Here is an 18,718-nt window from a genome sequence, read left to right as displayed (position 1 = left end):
CGTCAGATAAACTGCTTTCGAGAGGGAATCAGTGAAATAAACTCATTAAGTTTCCTGCAGCTCAAACTGTAGTTCTTTACAAGGCTTTTTGGAAGAGTTTCTTCAGTTTTCTGCACTTTTTGATCATATGGACTTTCCCAATTGTCTTATGAGCATATCTGAGATCAACCGTTTGTAGCAGTGTTTCAACAAGGATATAAGCTGCCCTCAACAATGTTACGTAACACAAACGACCTGTTCACTGCTGAAATACAAAAAAAAACTGTTACAGTTGTACAGTTGACTGTTGCGTTTCAGGACATACGCTCTTCATAAGGATTTAGCCAAAATAATTTGTAGGTAATCAATGAATCAAATGTGTACTCAATTTTCAATGGTGCAACAACAGCAGTGACTCCGCAAAGTTAGTGCGCTTTTATTTGGAAAGGTGTGGCACGCAATCTTTCTAAGTGGGTTATAAGTCAACATTTCACTGACAGAGCTTTGGTTGATGTAGGCAGCACTGTTAAGGCAAAGAAATGGAAGAAATATTCTACGTCCTCGGCTTGGATTGGATCGACGGCAGGAGTGTTTTAATATTTTTCTGTGTTTTTCTGCTGTTGGCTGATATTTTGAAAAACAGAGCACCGAAAAACTTTCCTCCTGGACCGTGGGCTCTTCCTTTCATCGGTGATCTTCATCGTATTCAACCTACCAGACTTCACCTGCAGTTCACTGAGGTATGAGTACATACATGCATACATACAAAAGTGTATTTAATGATCCTATTTGTAGTCACAGAATTTCTTTTTAGTTTTTTCTAAACATGTCCTCTATTGAAGATTAGACTGAAAATAAATTCTTGCCTTTTGAAATAAAAAAAGTCCGGAAGAATAATCCTGGCATGAAGACAATATATTGTCTTCATTTTGTGCGTCTGCACACGTTGTTATTTATTATTACTCGTCCGGTCTGCCATGCGAATCCTGTCTACAGTCGCCCGGATCTTTTGAACATTGGATTACGGAGTGAACAAACTGTAGACTAAACAATGATTTTAGCCCGAGCACCGCGAGCACCGCGCTCCCCGTGGATCATCCCTGCGGGCAGGAGGAGGAAGCGGCGGAGGGAGAGGAATGCGCGGATGAGAAGACGGCCACACAAGCGTCCCATTTCCCAGCATCTTCCTCTCAAATGCCATATCCATCGCAGATGAGCTGAAGCTACAGATTGCAGCAAACAGCTTCGCCCCCTCCACTTCGGAGAACATGGTCAAGCCAGCCCCCATGTTCTTTTGCGCTTTGTCCTTGTCATCTGCCTCACCGAGACATGGCTGCCTCTTGTCGTACCGGACTTCGCCATTCAACCATCGGAGTTACTTAAAGTCAGGGTTCGAATTACGGGGGAGCTAAGGGGAGCTCGGCTCCCCTGAAAAGGACCTGGGCTCCCCTGAAAGCCTACTTTGAGACATTTAGGGGGAGCTCTAAAACACTGTCCATTTTTGTGTCGCATATAGATTTTGATTTTCTGTACAGTAAGGTTCCTGAAATAAATAATAATAGTAAAATGTGTCAATGTTGTGTGTTTATTCGCTCATTACATTACTATTTCCGAACCTCCGTCTCCACTAATAAATGCAATGCTGTGTCTCCTGTTGTGACCATCCATGCGTGGCGGCGCTGCACTCAAATCACTACGTTTACGTCACCACTTGAACTTCTCACTGAGTTGGTAAGCCTAAACGCGGTTGATTCAGAACCGTGGACAGAGCTGTTTGCCCTAACACCGACAGCGTCTGACGCAGGGGCGAAGTGACCGGGAAAAGTTTCCCGGTTGGCCGGCCGAAGGATTTACGCAGCGGATCACAAATTGAGCGGATGCGAGGCGAACGCGGCCGGCCTGAGCTTATCAGAATCATTGACGTTACTAAATTCTCCGCGAATAGCGGCCAAATACTCCCATATATATATATATTATTTAGTGTTATATTGAGGGGTGGGGGGGCGATGGCCGAACACGCACCAAAAGCGTTAAAGTCAGTCAGGGAGGATCGGAAAATAGGGCTCCCCCGAAAGCCACTTTGTAATTCGAACCCTGCTTATAGTTCACCACTCGGACAGAACGAGTGAGTCGGGGGAATCAAGGGGAGGTGGAGTGTGTCTGGAGCAACTGTGATTGAACACACTCGCTGTGATGGAGCGTGATGTGCGAGAGACTGATCAAGACATTCATCACCTCCCACCCTGGATACAGTTGGCCTACCGGCCGGTCAGATCCACGGAAGACGCCATAATCTTCCTCCTGGACAAGACCCTCTCCCATGTGGACACTGGTAAGGGAAACTACGTGGGAGTGTTGTTTGTTGACTACAGCTCAGCATTTAATACCATAGTCCCCTCCAGACTGGCCTCTAATCTGTATGACCTGGGTCTGGACCAGAGGTGTATAGTAATGAAGTAGATGTACTTCCAGGGACGTGCACAGGAATTTTGAGGGGCAGTTGCTCTGACCTGAAAAAAGCCCCCCCCCCAAAAAAAAAAAAAAAAAACCTCACGGGCTATATGAAGGACTGAGAATAACAGGGTCTTTATCAAAATATATATACACAAAGAGTTAAAACACTGAAATACAGCACTCAATCACCTTAACTACTACTAATAATAACACAGAAAAACATGACTTGAGTCATGAAAATCCCTACATCAATATCCCTATCAATATCCTATCAAGTCACTGATACTGTAGGTTTCTCCAAATTTACATACTAAACATGAAAACTTACAATACCAAAAATAGTGATAGGATTTAACCATTTTGAATAAAATAATTAATGTGATGCATTACTTCCATCATTCATTCTTCTTGCTAAAACGAAATGTGAGAAACTAACTATCAGCAGACATGTAGCTTAGTTTGTCTAATGCCTAAAAAATAGCCTAGGCTATGTGATAACGGGCTGCTTGTCTGCAAGCTATCTGTCTGATTATTTAGGCAAAACGTGGCAAACTCAGAATAGAATAATTACCGTATTTTCCGGACTATAAGGCACACCTGAATATAAGCCGCACCAGCTAAATTTGGGGGAAAAGACAGATTGTGCCATAAGCCGCACCCGACTATAAGCCGCACCCGACTATAAACCGCTGGTGTTTTAATGTTTAATTACCGTAAGGGTTTCTTCTACCACGGAGGGGATTGTCGGGACAGAAATGACTGTTTGGAAACGCAAAGCGTCCCATTTATTTACTTTTGACAAACATAAATCTTTCGATCAATCAAACAAAAAATCAATTGATCAAACTTTCACATCTTTGACATTAAACAGCATTCGTGCAGTGCACAGATAATACAACGGTGCGCTCCTAGCGCACTTCCTGCAGTCATACTACCGTAGTAGTGCAGTATAACAAAAAACAAAGCTTACAACGCTTGACGAGGCAATAACGTTAAATGGGTAAATTTAATTTGTTTGTAAAAGTGCTTGCCTGTAACACGGCTGCAAAAGTGCAGTAACCCGCTGCTCAACAAAATAACCAGCATCTTATTACATCGTTTTCGAAAACAGCCAACACAGCAGTAAAGGTGCAGTAACACGGCCGTTTACTGTATCAAAATAACCAGCCTACTATACCAGAAAAGTCAGTTCTTAATCCTCGTGTCATCGTCCATGACATGATAGTGCGCCCCTGGTGACCGTCCGCCGTTGTATAAGCCGCAGGGTCCAAAGCAAGTGACAAAAGTAGCGGCTTATAGTCCGGAATTTACGGTAATGTGATGCATTACTTCCATCATTCATTCTTCTTGCTAAAACGAAATGTGAGAAACTAACTATCAGCAGACATGTAGTTTAGTTTGCCTAAGGCCTAAAAAATAGCCTAGGCTGTGTGATAACGGGCTGCTTGTCTGCAAGCTATCTGTCTGCTAAACGTGGCAAACTCAGCCTGGATTTATGAAGATTTTAATTCATTTAATAAAACTTGATGATGATGATCGTTCGTTTGTTATACATCACAAACTCACCTTCTCCGACAACGTTGAGTCGTCTCACCCGACAACCCTATCTTTTACTGTCTATGCGACAACCTCGACGTGCTCCTACTAGGGCCGCTGCCGGTCGCGTGCAGCGCTGCAGCCACGTAAATAGAGTTTGCCCCTACTGACTTTCACTTTCGGTGTCCGAATGGAAGTGAATGAGGCTTTGCGATTATTTATTTTTTTATCTAGGCCTACGTGAAATTCTGCATCCATTGTACAATTTTTTTTTTCCCCCTCAGAAGGGCAACGTGAGTCGAGAAGGACATATGGGCAGTTGCCCGAGCAACCTGAGCAACCCCCCTGTGCACGTCCCTGTGTACTTCGTTACACTACTTAAGTAGTTTTTTTGAGGATCTGTACTTTACTTGAGTTTTTTTTTAATCAGGACTATTCTACTACATTTAAAAGTTAAAAAATATAGTTTTACTCTGTTACTGTGACGTTTGCCACCTCGTTACTCGTTACAAATTAAAATAGAAATATAATTAATTATCGAAGCATTATCTGGAATGGGTGTGTCCGAGAGGACGAGAGGAACAACGTATGGTACTCTCACGAGGTTTAGAGGTAAGGGCGGTATGCGCGGGGCGGTGGACATCAGGCTAGCTCCACAGTTAACGCTGATGAGGAAGACACGGAAGACGTTACCACACTGACAGCATCTCCTTTGGTAGAAGACGACAGTCACCCGTGACTAGGAGATAGGAGGCACTTTTTTCTGTCCTTTGGCAGACAAATGCTTTATTTTGTTCTCAGGCAGACACGAGACACTTGATTCACTCACTCTACAAGTGTTTTTTGTTTTATCATACCACATCTATTTCATTCACCTGAAAGTGAAATGAAGAGAACAAGGGGAGAACCATTTTTGGTTGTTTTGCTTTTTTTTATGCGTACTATAAAAATACTTTGTACTTTACTTGTACTTATGATCAGTGTTGAGCAAGCTACTTGGAAAATGTAGTGAGCTAAGTTACTAGTTACTCTGCCCTGAATGAAGCTTCACTACACAGAAGCTACCACCCAGTCAAATGTAGCAAGCTAAGTTACACAAACACCGCAAAAGTAGCGCACTACACGTGAAGCTGCGCCAACTTAACATGGCAATCAACATGAGAAACTACTACTATGTTTAAATTACCAAATTCATGCAAAGTCAATTCCATTGGGTTATCAATATACATGTCAGAGTCACTATAATGAATTAAATCAAAAACCAAAGATTGCTTGCATTCCAGAGAGAGAGAGTGTCCTTACAGCATTAAAGGATATTACCGAATTTTTAACCACAAACAGCATTCTTTTGGATTAAAGCACATTTTTGAACATCCACATTTCACTTGTGTTGTAACATTGAAATATATTATAGAATTTCTAATCAAAGACAGCATGGTCATGACTCATGTGCGTGTGTTGTGTGTATGTGTGTGTGTGTGTCAGTGCACAAGGCTAGCTCAGGTAATTATGTATGTGTGTGCCGGTGTGCGTGTCATCTCATAAGAGGTGTTTGTTTACCCGACACAAGAGCAGTTTCTCGAAGTTGCCATCTGAAAGACGGTTTCTTTTTGGCCTGAAAATGTGTTTTCCCACACTAAAGAGACGCTCACAGGCTGCACTTGCAGGGAATCCTGTATTATATTTCAGGAATATTTTCTTCATTAGTGGCAGGTTTTGAAAGGCACTGACAAAGTTTGCTTCACATGACTGCAAGTAAATGTCCACTTCATTTTTCTGTGTTGATGGGAGTGATGGGAAGTATCCAGTTATCTCATCTTTGTCTTCACAGTCATCCTCACCTTCTTCCTGAATGCAATCAGCAGCCTGACTTTGAAGAATTTTGACCTCTGACTTCAGGCTGGATAAAACTTCAGCCTTCTTTGCTCTGGGGATGTACGTTAGTCTAAACACAGGGTGAGCAGCAGAGGCAATGAGCAACCTAGTGTCTTCAAATATGTATTCAAATCTCTTCTTAACTCCACTGATGATGGCATCCACCAAGGCATTACAGTGCTGAAAAGTAGTGTCAAGCTTCAATTGTTCCATTTTGTCAATAAGAATGGTAAGTGCTGGCACTAAAGCTCCAGCGTAGGCCATTTTATCGGACTGCAGGACATCAAGAGCCTTGGCCAGGGGTGCCATAGTCTAAAATATACAAATACAAAACACAAGAAAACATACAAAAGTTAGTTATTACTACAGTAGTTGTACTGTTATTAATAGTTGTGATTAGTATTATTATTACCATTATAATCATCTGAAAGCCTACTACATTATGCATGTACACGGATTGCACAGTACACATCACAAATTTACCTGAACATACTCCTTTATAAAGGTGAGTTCTGTTGCTTTGAATCGAATGACTTGCAGTTTCTCACAGGTTTCGTCAAATTCTTGACGTTTTGTCAGGATACATGTGTTGAGGCGGTCCATGGCATGGTATGTAGAGTTGCAGCATGTTAAAATGGGCACTGGCAGCTGGCACCCTAACTTGTCTTGAATGGTGTCCGAGGCTTGAGTGCTCCTGTGTTGCTTATTCCAAGTGGCTTGACATTTGCCTATTGTTGATCTTGACACCTTTTTGAAGGAGTCAGACTGGCTAACAGCTGTCTCAATGTCTTTTGTTGCAACTAGGTTGAGGGTGTGGCAGGCACACCGTTGATGCGGTGGAAGACTGACATCTTCATCTCCATCTCCTTCGTTTAGGATGTCTGTTAGGCTTATGAAGACAGTGTCATCCTCTTCTTCTTCATTCTCCTCTTCCGTTAGACTCGTGATTTGGACTTCTGCAAAGACACTGAACGCCTTAACAAAATTTGCACCGTTGTCAGTTGTTGTTATGGTGACTTTGTCTTTGATTTTGAAGTCTTTGTGCACCTTATCTAGCATCTCTGCCAAAACATTGTGAGTGTGACGCCCTACTATCCTCCGACAGGCTAATGCACCTGAGCAGATGCTCAGGCTTTTCTCATCTATCCAGTGGATAGTCACCCCAAGGAAGCTCCGATTGTTTGCTGACCAAGCATCTGTTGTGTTGCATACATGGCTCAGTGTGGATAATTTTTCAGTAAGTGTTCTCTTCATTGATGAATACTCATCGTCAAGCATCCTTCCCAATGTCCTCCTTGAAATCAAATGTCTATAGGGCAAAATTTCTTTAAATAAATCAACAAACTCTGGCCTCTCTATAGTGTGTAGTGGATGTTATCCTTGAACTATGAAATTAAGGATCAACTTGTCAAATCGCTGTTGGGATATGACAGGGTTACGAGCTCCACTGAAAAACAGTGATGCACTGCCTTGTGTGGGGGCGTCAAGGTGTTCCTCCTCATGTGTTGCACTCCTCTTTTTGGCCTGCTCCCGTTCTTTGTCCAATGAGGCAATTTTGTTTGGATGCATCCTCTACAAAAAAATATGTAATATTGATTAATGTGGGTGCAAATACACGTAATTTGTCGTCAGCAATTTCATTTATTGCTGCATTTGAGTCAGTGTACTTTTGCATTCATTTGTTTCCCTTTTTGATGAGCTTTTCTGTTGTTTAGACATGGCTATAATCACTTAAGGTATTCAAAGTGCAGAATACTCCGTCCGTTATGCAAAACCGTGCAAATCCCTAATAGCTATTAGTTAGCCAGTCATCATCCTTACCTGAATATGTGTTCTTAAGTTCGTATTTGAAGTCTTAGATGTTGAGAGAACCTTCTTCTTAGGGTTGCAAATTAGGCACCGAAAGACATAGTTTTTATCCGTGGTCTCACACAAGGACATATATTTGTCAAGGTATGGCCAGGGCGATTTTTCTCTGTCTCCTCCTTCTGCCATTTCGTTCCAGCTAACTTTTCTCGCTGTTAACCTGTTTGATATCCACATTTCTTCATTCAGTTCACGACTCTGCATGATTGCCCATTACTGACATCTGCAGACGAGGATGGTAAAACAGTGCTCACTCCCGATTGGAGTTCAAAGTCACGTGGAAGTCGAGAGCAGTAAACAGAACGCTTTGGCTGCCTAGACAGTGTGTGTGCCCCCGTTCTGAACAATCTTGAGTGCTTGTGTTGTGGATAATATCATTTATTTTCTAGACTACTTCTCCACTGTGTTAAGCCATATAAAAATAGCTTCTGAGGTCGTTACCACGCTACTTGATCAATAAAATAGTTAAGCTACTGAAAAGTTACTTGATTCAGGAAATAGTGACGTTACCACCAAGCTACTGAGAATTGTAGTTAGTTACTAGCGTCGCTACTTGCCCAACACTGCTTATGATACTTGAGTATATTTTTTCACAAGATACTTACTTAAGTACATTTAATGTGAGCTGCTTTAAGACTTTTACTTAAGTGATTTTCTTATGGGTGACTTTAACTTTTACCAAAGAAATTTTCAGTTATGGTATTTGTACTTTTACTTAGTTATTTTTTTCAAGTACTTTATACACCTCTGGTCTGGACTCCTCCCTGTGCAGGTGGGTCTACAATTTCCTAGCCAGCAGACCACAGGTGGTTCAAGTGAGTCACCACACTTCAGCCCCAACTCTCAATACTGGATCCCCCCAGGGCTGTGTGCTCAGCCCTCTGCTGTACTCGCTGTACACACATTCAATTTCAATTCAATTTTATTTATATAGCATCAATAACAATACAAGTCGTCTCAAGACGCTTTACAAAACCCGCACAGCAGTAAACATTCTATACAGTAATAGCACAGAATTGCATGACTAGTAGAGGGCAAATTAGAGGGCAAGAGCTCTGTGCCATGAGAAAAGAAAGTGGAGGATGCGAGAGAGGAGAGAGAAGAAAGAAGGAGGACATGTGTTTGGTGCATCGTCCCCCAGCAGCCTAGGCCTATAGCAGCATAACTAAAGGATGGTTCAGTCCAACCCTAACTATAAGCTTGATCAAAAAGGAAAGGCATTTTGAATCAATTGGAGGCTTTTTAAAGAGCTATTTGGACAGCCAGACAGTAATGAATTACAGTAATCCAGTTTGGACGACACAAATGCATGAACTAGTTTTTCAGCATCACTCTGAGACAGGATGTTCCTAATTTTGACGATATTACGCAGGTGAAAGAAGGCAGTCCTGGTTACTTGCTTTATGTGCAATTTAAAGGACATACCCTTGTCAAATATAACACCAAGGTTTTTCACAATCTCTCTTTTGTTCCTTTTGGCCGGCACCTACAGTCCTTTTTGGTTCTTTGAGTTTGTTTATCCCCTGCTTTTGGTTGTAAATTTAATAAAACACACCTTTTTTGGTACTCCGATTGTTGTTTGGCGTCCCTTAATGTGTTATGTGTCTGTTGAGCCGTGCTGACCGTAACATATTTTGGGGGCTCGTCCGGGATCATTTTGGACTTTTTTTGTGGAGACTGAATGCCGGAGTTCTTTTTTTCTTAGGGTGAGAATTGGGGTTATTTGAAGCCTCGTTTGCAGTTGATCTTTTTTTTTTTTTTTTTTCTTGGACTTTAGTAGAAGAGTCAAGCTAATGTTGCCAAGTGAAGTAAATTTAAATGGTTTAGAACTTGCCTGGTATAGAAAGCCTCCGGGTGTTGGTGTGACCATCACCACTTTATTATTTTTTGTGCGGTAACCCTGGGGTGGCCCCTGGCGTGCCCGGGAAAGCCGACGAAGACTAGCTGAGGTCTAGTTATTTAGAATTTCAGCCTGTTAGGTAGAGAGGAAACCAGGTAAGTTCTAGAACGGGTTAACTGAGAGCAAGAACCTCTAATTTGGTGGCACGTGATAGAATTTGGTGGTCTTCATTTTTATAGTGTTCTTTGTTGGGACGGTGATATTTTGGATGAGCTCATGGGAGGATTTATGTGTGACCATGCCCACTGTATGAACATCAGCAAAAACAGGTGCTTTGTTTTGTGTGTGTGTGACCTTTAGTTCTGTAGGGAAGCCGGCCCAATTTAGGTGGCTACCATTGTGTTGTTACTAGCTGGGTGAAGGCAGTAACTTTGTGTGGTGTGGTGCCACATTCGTTGTGGGTGCGACTTTTCCATGTGTTTGGTCACTTGGATTCATTGACTTCAATTGGTGTGTTTGACCATTAGGCTGTGGTGAGGACAGTTCACTGTGTTGTGATTACTTGTTGCTAACCTTTGTCCAAGGTAGTAACTTGGTTTAAGTAATCATTTGGTTTGTGGCTGTTCTGTTGTGTGGGTCACACGTTTTGTATCTGGTGTCAATGTTGTGTCATGTGTAAAGGCATCAATTTTTGCACGTCTTGGGAGATGGGGCATGATCGCAGAGGGGCTTTGTTCATTTTCAGGGCTCCTGGAGGATCCCTTTTGAGGGTGGAGGTGTTACGCCCCTCTGTTTCCTCCGTTGGCTGTGCAAGTCTTTGGCTTGTGCTTAATCGTCTTAACCAGCCACACCTGAGAAGACCAAATAAAGGGCCTCGTTGAAGAAGCCTGGGAGGATCACTTCAGCTGCTGAGGCTCGCTATGTCAGACCTGGTGTCTGTGTGTCTTTGTTTTAAATTAAATAAACCCTTATTTTTCTAACTCCGTCATTTGTCTCCACTTTATGTTGCGCCTCTCGAGCCGGGTCGTAACAGTAGTACTGGAGGCCAAGGTAATGCCATCCAAAGAAACCACGTGATTAGATAATGAATCTCTGAGATGCTTGGGACCAAATACAATGACTTCTGTTTTGTCTGAGTTTAAGAGTACGAAATTACAGGTCATCCAAGCCTTTATGTCTTTAAGGCATACTTGGAGTTTAACCAGCTGATTAGTTTCATCTGGTTTCATGGATAAATATAGCTGGGTGTCGTCTGCATAGCAATGGAAGTTTATGCCATGTTTTCTAATAATCTTGCTTAATGGCAACATGTATAACGTGAAGAGTATTGGTCCTAGCACAGAACCCTGAGGAACTCCGTAACTTACTTTTGTATAAGTAGAAGAATCATTGTTGACATGAACAAACTGGAATCTGTCAGACAGATAGGATTCAAACCAGTCTAATGCAGTTCCTTTAATTTTGATCTCACTTTCAAGTCTCTGTAGTAAAATATTATGATCAATAGTGTCAAATGCAGCACTAAGATCTAGCAGAACAAGTATAGAGACAAGTCCACTGTCTGAAGCCATGAGGAGATCATTGGTAACTTTAACCAGAGCTGTTTCTGTACTGTGATGAACTCTAAAACCTGATTGAAACTCTTCAAACAGACCATTCCTGTTTAAATGGTCACACAACTGATTAGCAACAAATTTTTCTAGTATTTTGGAAATAAAAGGAAGGTTGGAAATTGGTCTATAGTTGGCTAAAACATCTGGATCGAGAGTGGCTTTCTTGAGTAAGGGCTTAATTACAGCAATCTTAAAAGACTGAGGCACATATCCTGTTAATAAAGATAAATTTATCATGACTCAGAGGCCACGTCAGACCCCAACATCATCATCAAGTTTGCTGATGACACCGCTGTTGTGGGAGTAATCTCCCACGACGACAAGACAGCCTACAGGGGGGAGGTCTCCCACCTGGAGGACTGGTGCCGGGAGAACAACCTGCTGCTGAACGTCAGCAAAACAAAGGAACAAGATAGTGGACTTAAGCAGGGAACAGCAGAGGGACTTGCATCCACTTATTATCGGTGGACACTTTCAGATACTTGGGAGTGATCATCTCACAGAAACTGTCATGGACTCATCACCTGAACACCATCGTGAAGAAGAACAGACAGCATCTCTGCCTCCTCAGATGCCTGAGGAGACTTTAAGCTCCCTCTCAAGGTGCTCAGGAACTTTTACACCTGCACCACAGACAGCATCTTGTGTGGGAGCATCAACACTTGGATGGGAAACTGCACCAGGCAGGACTTCCTGGCCCTCAAAAGGGTGGTCCGTTCAGCAGACCAGACCATCAGAACACCCCTGCCCAACCTGCAGGACATTTATACGAAACGTTGCAGGTTAAGGGCCAAGAAGATCCCAATCACCCCAGACACTCTCTCTTCTCTCTACTGCCATCAGGCCGGCGTTTCCGCTGTCTAAAGACAAAGATTGAGAGGCCATCCGTCCGCTCAACTCTGAGCCCTTAAGTGGACTCAAGTACCACTGCATCACTGCACTTTAATCACATAGCTGCTTTAAAATATTGTAAATGTATGTATATACAAGGTTGACTTTACATTTCAAGTTTACAGTCTATATTTTGTTTTATTTTATTTTTCTCAGTTATACATTTATACTTATATGGTTTTTTACTGTATTACTTTTTTACTACTGACTGCAGGTAAAAAAATATATTTCACTGTGCATTGTACTATGTTTAACTTTTATCTTTTAAATGGTACTGAATATGAAGAACTGCTACCTCAGTTTTGTACTTTGTACAATGACAATAAAGTGATTCTGATTCTAATATATTAAATCATTTTATATACTCTATTTGGGTTTGGCAGGAAGTCCAGTGACCAAGGTTCAATAACCTATCACTGTCACTGAACCCTTCACTGGACTGATAAGACATTTTAAATCCTAAAATATTTTGGTAACAGTCCTGAAAAGATGTCTGACAGCAGAAACAGTGACTAGTTGATGCATCATTTCTGAAGTGGTCCTCAGAGCATATGTCACCATAACACCAATCTACTGTCTACGTTCAGTTTGCACAGAAATATGGAAACATTTTCAGCCTTCGCCTCTTTGGTGGAAGGATTGTGGTCATCAGTGGCTACAAGTTTGTAAAAGAAGCCCTGGTTGAACGAGGAGAAGACTTTGCAGATCGTCCCCGCATTCCATTGTTTGAAGTGATGTTTCAGAATAATGGTAATTTATTGCATTTTGTTTCCAACGTTGCTAGCTGGTATTATAACAATATTAATAATTAGACCAGAGAAATCAAACTCCTGTTCATCCTGGTGTACTTCGGTTTTATGTTCCCAAAAGGTCTTGTGATGTCAAACGGTTATCAATGGAAGCAGCAGAGGAGATTTGCTCTTCATACACTTAAAAACTTTGGTCTGGGCAAGAAGACCATGGAGCGATACATCCAGCAGGAATGCCAGTACCTCACGGAGGCTTTTGCAGACCAACAAGGTACAGAAAACCATGATATTTTACATTATTATTCTTTCTTTTTTATGTTTACGCTGTACTGTTACATGTGTCATCTTCTTCGCCCTACAACTTTGCAACCCAGCATTCAACAACTGATTAGTGCTTTGGATCATGAGCACATGCTAATATTGGATTCTGTTTTTCTTCTCTCTTTCCTTCACAGGCAAACCTTTTAATGCCCATCCACTGATATACAATGCTGTGTCAAACATCATCTGCTGTTTGGTGTTTGGGAATCGATTTGAGTACAATGACAAGCAGTACCAGTATATTCTGCAGATCTTCAATGAGGTTGTGCGCCTGCAGGAAGGTTTGTGGGTACAGGTGAGCCTCCTTTCTAAGCAAGATGCAGCATTCAATAATCCTATTTCAACAGTGATGTATTGTAGAAAGATTCCCGAGCAACAAATTAAACTACTGCTTTACTTTAGATTTACAACACACTCCCCTGGCTGATGAAGTGGTTGCCTGGTCCTCATAAGAAGGTAATCTCTCGGCTATGGGAGATAGTTGACTTCATAGAAATCAAGATCAAGGAACACAAAGAAACCCTTGACCCATCATCACCAAGAGACTACATTGACTCCTTCCTCATAGAAATGGGACAGGTGAGTGTTTTAAAGTGTCTTTATTGTGTTGTGTCCTTGCATTTCACATAAAATATGTCTTCTGTCTCGTGTGTCACTTACAGAAGGAGGACAAAGAGTCTGGGTTTGATCTCAAAAATTTGTCTTGTTCCACTCTGGACTTGTTTGGTGCTGGATCTGAAACTACTACCACTACTTTACACTGGGCACTGCTATACATGATCAACTACCCTGACATACAAGGTGTGTGTATGAGTAATATCCAGATGTTGTCAGAGGTCTCTCACAGGTCTGTCCTGTCTGAGACCAAATGTGTGGGGTGTATAATTTCCCCTCAGTCATTTATGTGTCCCACAGACTCACTTGTTTCCTGTTTCCACTGTGTGCAGAGAGAGTCCAGGCTGAGATTGATGCTGTGATTGGTTCATCCAGACAGCCCTGTATGACTGACAGAGAAAACATGCCCTACACTGATGCAGTCATCCATGAGATACAGAGGGCGGGCAACATCATCCCGCTCAATTTGTTTCACATGACCAACAAGGACACCACAGTGGATAAGTACACAATCCCAAAGGTACACAATCCACAGTAAATACTTAACTGTCCAGAAGACAAGAAACCTTAGTTAGAGAATCATTAGGTATGATGGGGTGACAAAAGTAATGCTTAATAGTTTTTTAGTAGTTTATAATTATTCTGTTATTACCTAGTGTTTATGTGCCACTCCAGACAATGTTTGGGTCTCTGAGAACTGAGGTTCCAAATAATATATGCAATCACCACAACAACGGCCTCCAAAGTGAACAAAAATGGCTGTACCAATCTGAATACACTACGGATTGACCTTTGACCGGTGAACAATGGAAACAACTATTTGTATAAATTGTACTGTGTGTGTTTCCACATATAGTATCAGAAACTGCAGCCATGGCACTCATTTCAGAAAACAATAAATATTGAAATAAGAAACTTAGAATAACATAAATGCATAAATGTCATAATCACATAATGCACACATGTGCATAAACATCCAGCACTCAATCTGCTTGGATAGGAGAGTGGCACATCATGATTTGAGAATATTCTTGCGCTCTTATTTGCAAAAATAGAACTGTCAGTTTGTGATCTTCTGTGCACGACCCCCCACATGCCTTATAAAGCCCAGGTCTGGGCACTGGTGAGGCCTTATAAAATATTAGCTTTTAAGTGATGAACCCATTTGTTCATCCCAAACTGATCAATGTTTATGTTGACCCCTTCAATGTACTCATGATCTCAATATTGTCTTGACCCCATATTTTTTCCACTAGTTGATGATTGTCTTCGCTGTGTTCTGGTATATTAAATGCCTTGGATTCTTTGCAACCTGCATTAATTGTTAATAAGGTCATTTTGGCCCATGGGTTTTGTAGTAACGTGCAACCAAAAAAAAAAAAAAAAGGCCAGGACAAGCATCACAGGGGAGAAAAACCATTAATCTGTGAGATCCATGGGTTCCAAATTCAGGCAGTCATTGTCTGCAAAGGATTTTGGATGTTATTTCATTATGTTTATGTTAATCTCTCCAGTCACATTTCAGCCCCTGAAAATAGAGGACTGTATAGAGGGTTGTAATGCACCTCTCCTACAATATGCATGCAAATACCCTCAAATTAAAGCAGGAAGTCTGTACATTAAGCCATTACTCACTATACATAGTTATAACTTCAATGTTCCCCGGTCATTATGTACAGACTGTATACTGTACCAGTCAAAAGACCTTTTGTTTTAATGACAGCCTTGCACACTCTTAGCATTCTCTCAATCAGCTTCTTGAGGTAGTCACCTGGAATGGTTTTCAATTAACAGGTGAGCCTTGTCAACAGTGAATTTGAGGTTGTTGTTCGTTTGTTTTTTTGCCTTCTTAATGTGTTTGACACCATCAGTTGTGTTGTGCAGAGATAATGTTGGTCTACAGTTATCTGCAGTGAATAGCCCAGTTTGAATGCAGTTCTAGTCCATATTATGACAAGAGCCACTCAACTAAGTCAAAAAGAAACGTCTATCATTACATTAATAACCAATAAGGACCACCCCAGGATAGGAAGATTACCTTTGCATCCTTAAATTCACTCTTGACAAGGCTCAAGCTGATGACACCATGGAACTTAAGCTTCAATAACAAATATTAAAATATCTTATTAACCCATTTAACCACTGGTATTTCTTCAGGGCACCATTATCCTGCCTACATTGCACTCTGTCCTACATGATGAGTCAATGTGGGAAACTCCACACTCCTTCAACCCTCAACACTTTCTGGACCAGAATGGCAAATTTAGGAAGAGAGAGGCCTTCCTTGCATTTTCTGCAGGTTAGTCCATTACTACGTAGTTACATGTTGTTTTAGCTGAAGGTTTAAATTGACAAAATCACAGGAAGATATTCAGAAGATATCACCGCACGGAGCAGTCAACTGCTTCACCTATACTGTGAGAAGGAGCATTACCGCGGGTCCTTCTTTGCTGCTGCTGTGAGGCTCTACAAGTAGACCACATACGCATAACTACTATTGTATTTAATTGCTATTTTTGTATTTATTTCATGTTCAATTTCTCTTGTCTAGTGCACTGTCCTTAACTATATGCTGCTGTAACAGTCCAAATTTCCCCACTGTGCGTAAATTAAAGGATTCGCTAATTCACTCTGTCATTACCATGTCTGTCTACCTCTGCTACATGTGGTGACTGTGATTTTCATTCATTTTTTCACATTTGTAGCTCTCATATTTATTAAAAAAAAACAAAAAAAAAACCCTTCTACTTCTACTGGTCACTTTATATTTCTGACAGGTCACTTTATATTTATATTTCTAACAGGTCACTTTATATTTTTAACATAGTTTATAGTTGTATAAACTTTTTATTTCTAGTCACTTTCTATTTTTTATATAGCTTTTGTATTTTATGTTCAATATATGTTACTGCTACTGGATGCTTGAATTTCCCTCGGGATTAATAAAGTATCTATCTATCTATCTATCTATCTATCTATTCGCATTAAAGGGGACAATGTCTAAACAGGAAGTTGTCAAAATCACATTTCCTTCTTTTGTTGGGTTGATTTCCGTTGTAAGCTATATTGTCCTCTCCTCAGTATCCTCACCTACACAAATCCAAGGACACTGAGCAAATGAACAGAATACAGCACTGTAATCCAGAGGTTTTCTGTGTACAATTAGGAAAAACAGGGAACAGGGAACGTTGTCTTAACCGTATTTCGCTTGATTTACACTGCCATTTATACTGACCTCACAAATATTGTAATATTTTGTTATGAAAGTGAATATCTCATAAGCTGTCTGGGTCAAACTCATCTGTTGCATTGTGTATTCTCAGGAAAGCGTGTGTGTCTTGGTGAACAGTTGGCCAGGATGGAGTTGTTCCTGTTCTTCACATCCCTCCTTCAGAGGTTTTCATTCTCTGCACCCCCTGGAGTGCAGCCCAGTCTGGAGTTCATAATGGGAGCCGTTCGTTGTCCTAAACCTTACCGTGTCTGTGCAGTGCTTCGATAAATCACTGACTGAACCGCATCAGTTTCTTAGCACAATTAATCACTATCATAGTTTTCTTGTAATCCATCATGAAAATCTGCTAGATTATTTTACTCCTGTGTGAGTAATTGGAATTTTTTTTTCTTCTTCTCCATCATTTGGCCTTTTTAATAAAGCTTCATACTTGAATAAAGAAAAGTAAATAACCGTGGCAAGTAAACTGGAAACTCTGGGGCATGGCATTTGTTTGAAAATTTTAGTAATGAATTGTACTGTATGTATTTGAATTCTTTCAGAATATTCTGTAGTCTTAATGGATTCTGTACTAATTACATATATACTAAGTAGCACTTTAAAATTTTACCTAAATAAAGATGAATAAAAGTCACTTGATCCCATCTCTAAGTGATCCTGTCATCATGTACATAACTTTGACAATACTGTGCAGGTGAGAGAAGTAAGCAGAAAGTTACAACTCACCCCACACTTTATGTCTTCAGTACATGCTTGAAGTATGTTTTAAATAATGTTGCCTCAGGGAAGTCCATATAATGTGAGAACCATTGGTCCTAGCACAGAGCCCTGAGGGACTCCATGACTAACTTTTCTGTATGTGACAGAATCATCACTGAAAAGAATCAACATTCAAAGTACTCTCTTCGGGGACTAGGATTTACTTCACACAACGCAAACGGACTAATCAGAAAGAACATTAGAGTGAAACTACAAATGAACATATTAGCTTGGATGTCTTCTCCTTAGAAAGTGTACAGTTTTATTTCTGTAGTTTCAGTAAAGTGCTACATCACCAGACACAGCTTCTTAGTCCTAGTCTTCTGTTAAATTTAAGGCAGCTGCAGTAAAGGCCTGATAAAGCATCACAAAAGAAGTAAACCCATTCATTCTTGATGGTCATGGGTCCCAGTCTTCAATCGCTGTCTGCAAAATATTGAGCATGAAGTACTGAACATGAACATTTTATTGATGGTTTGGTGCATTTATAAAATTACATTTGAGACTATGGAAATTATTTAATTTTATGTATTTGTTCTTCCCCTGAAATTAGCTTGAATGTTTAGGTAAACAGGTAAAATAACCAAAATTGTATCAGTGTCCAAAAATATCTGGAACTAAATGTACATTCATGCAAGAACCTCTTTGACCCTCTAGTATCCTGGAATAAACACTATCTGCTCGCTGCCTGTCCTCATGCTTAAGCCCAGCTGTACTCCTGAGTCAGCTGCATCTGTAAAGCTTATTGAGACAATTTATATCGTTATTGACACAATATAAATACAATTGAGTTGAACCAAATTTAAAAATAAGTTACTTTTAGAGAGGCAATGTTCTACAAAAACTTCAGATAAACTGCTTTCGAGAGGGAATCAGTGAAATAAACTCATTAAGTTTCCTGCAGCTCAAACTGTAGTTCTTTACAAGGCTTTTTGGAAGAGTTTCTTCAGTTTTCTGCACTTTTTGATCATATGGACTTTCCCAATTG

The 18,718-nt window shown here is 40.8% G+C and overlaps 1 protein-coding gene across 1 annotated transcript; it reads left to right on the top strand.

Annotated features, from left to right (window-relative positions):
* Window positions 1–2,172: 2,172 nt before the first annotated feature.
* LOC311491166 (cytochrome P450 2J4-like) lies at window positions 2,173–18,472 on the top strand (the record flags this gene model as incomplete). The annotated part of the gene is made up of 7 exons (XM_084549024.1): window positions 2,173–2,311; window positions 12,925–13,074; window positions 13,259–13,546; window positions 13,606–13,703; window positions 13,787–13,925; window positions 14,072–14,259; window positions 16,906–18,472. The coding sequence occupies 7 exons, from the start codon at window positions 2,173–2,175 to the stop codon at window positions 17,236–17,238; spliced, it is 1,335 nt and encodes a 444-aa protein (XP_084405150.1). The 3' UTR covers window positions 17,239–18,472.
* Between the last annotated feature and the right edge of the window lie 246 nt (window positions 18,473–18,718).

The sequence above is a fragment of the Chelon labrosus genome (genome assembly GCF_963514085.1).
Source record: "Chelon labrosus genome assembly, chromosome: 7".
Lineage (NCBI taxonomy): Eukaryota > Metazoa > Chordata > Actinopteri > Mugiliformes > Mugilidae > Chelon > Chelon labrosus.
Note: the sequence above shows the minus strand (reverse complement) of the source record. Positions and strands in the feature narration are given on the sequence as shown.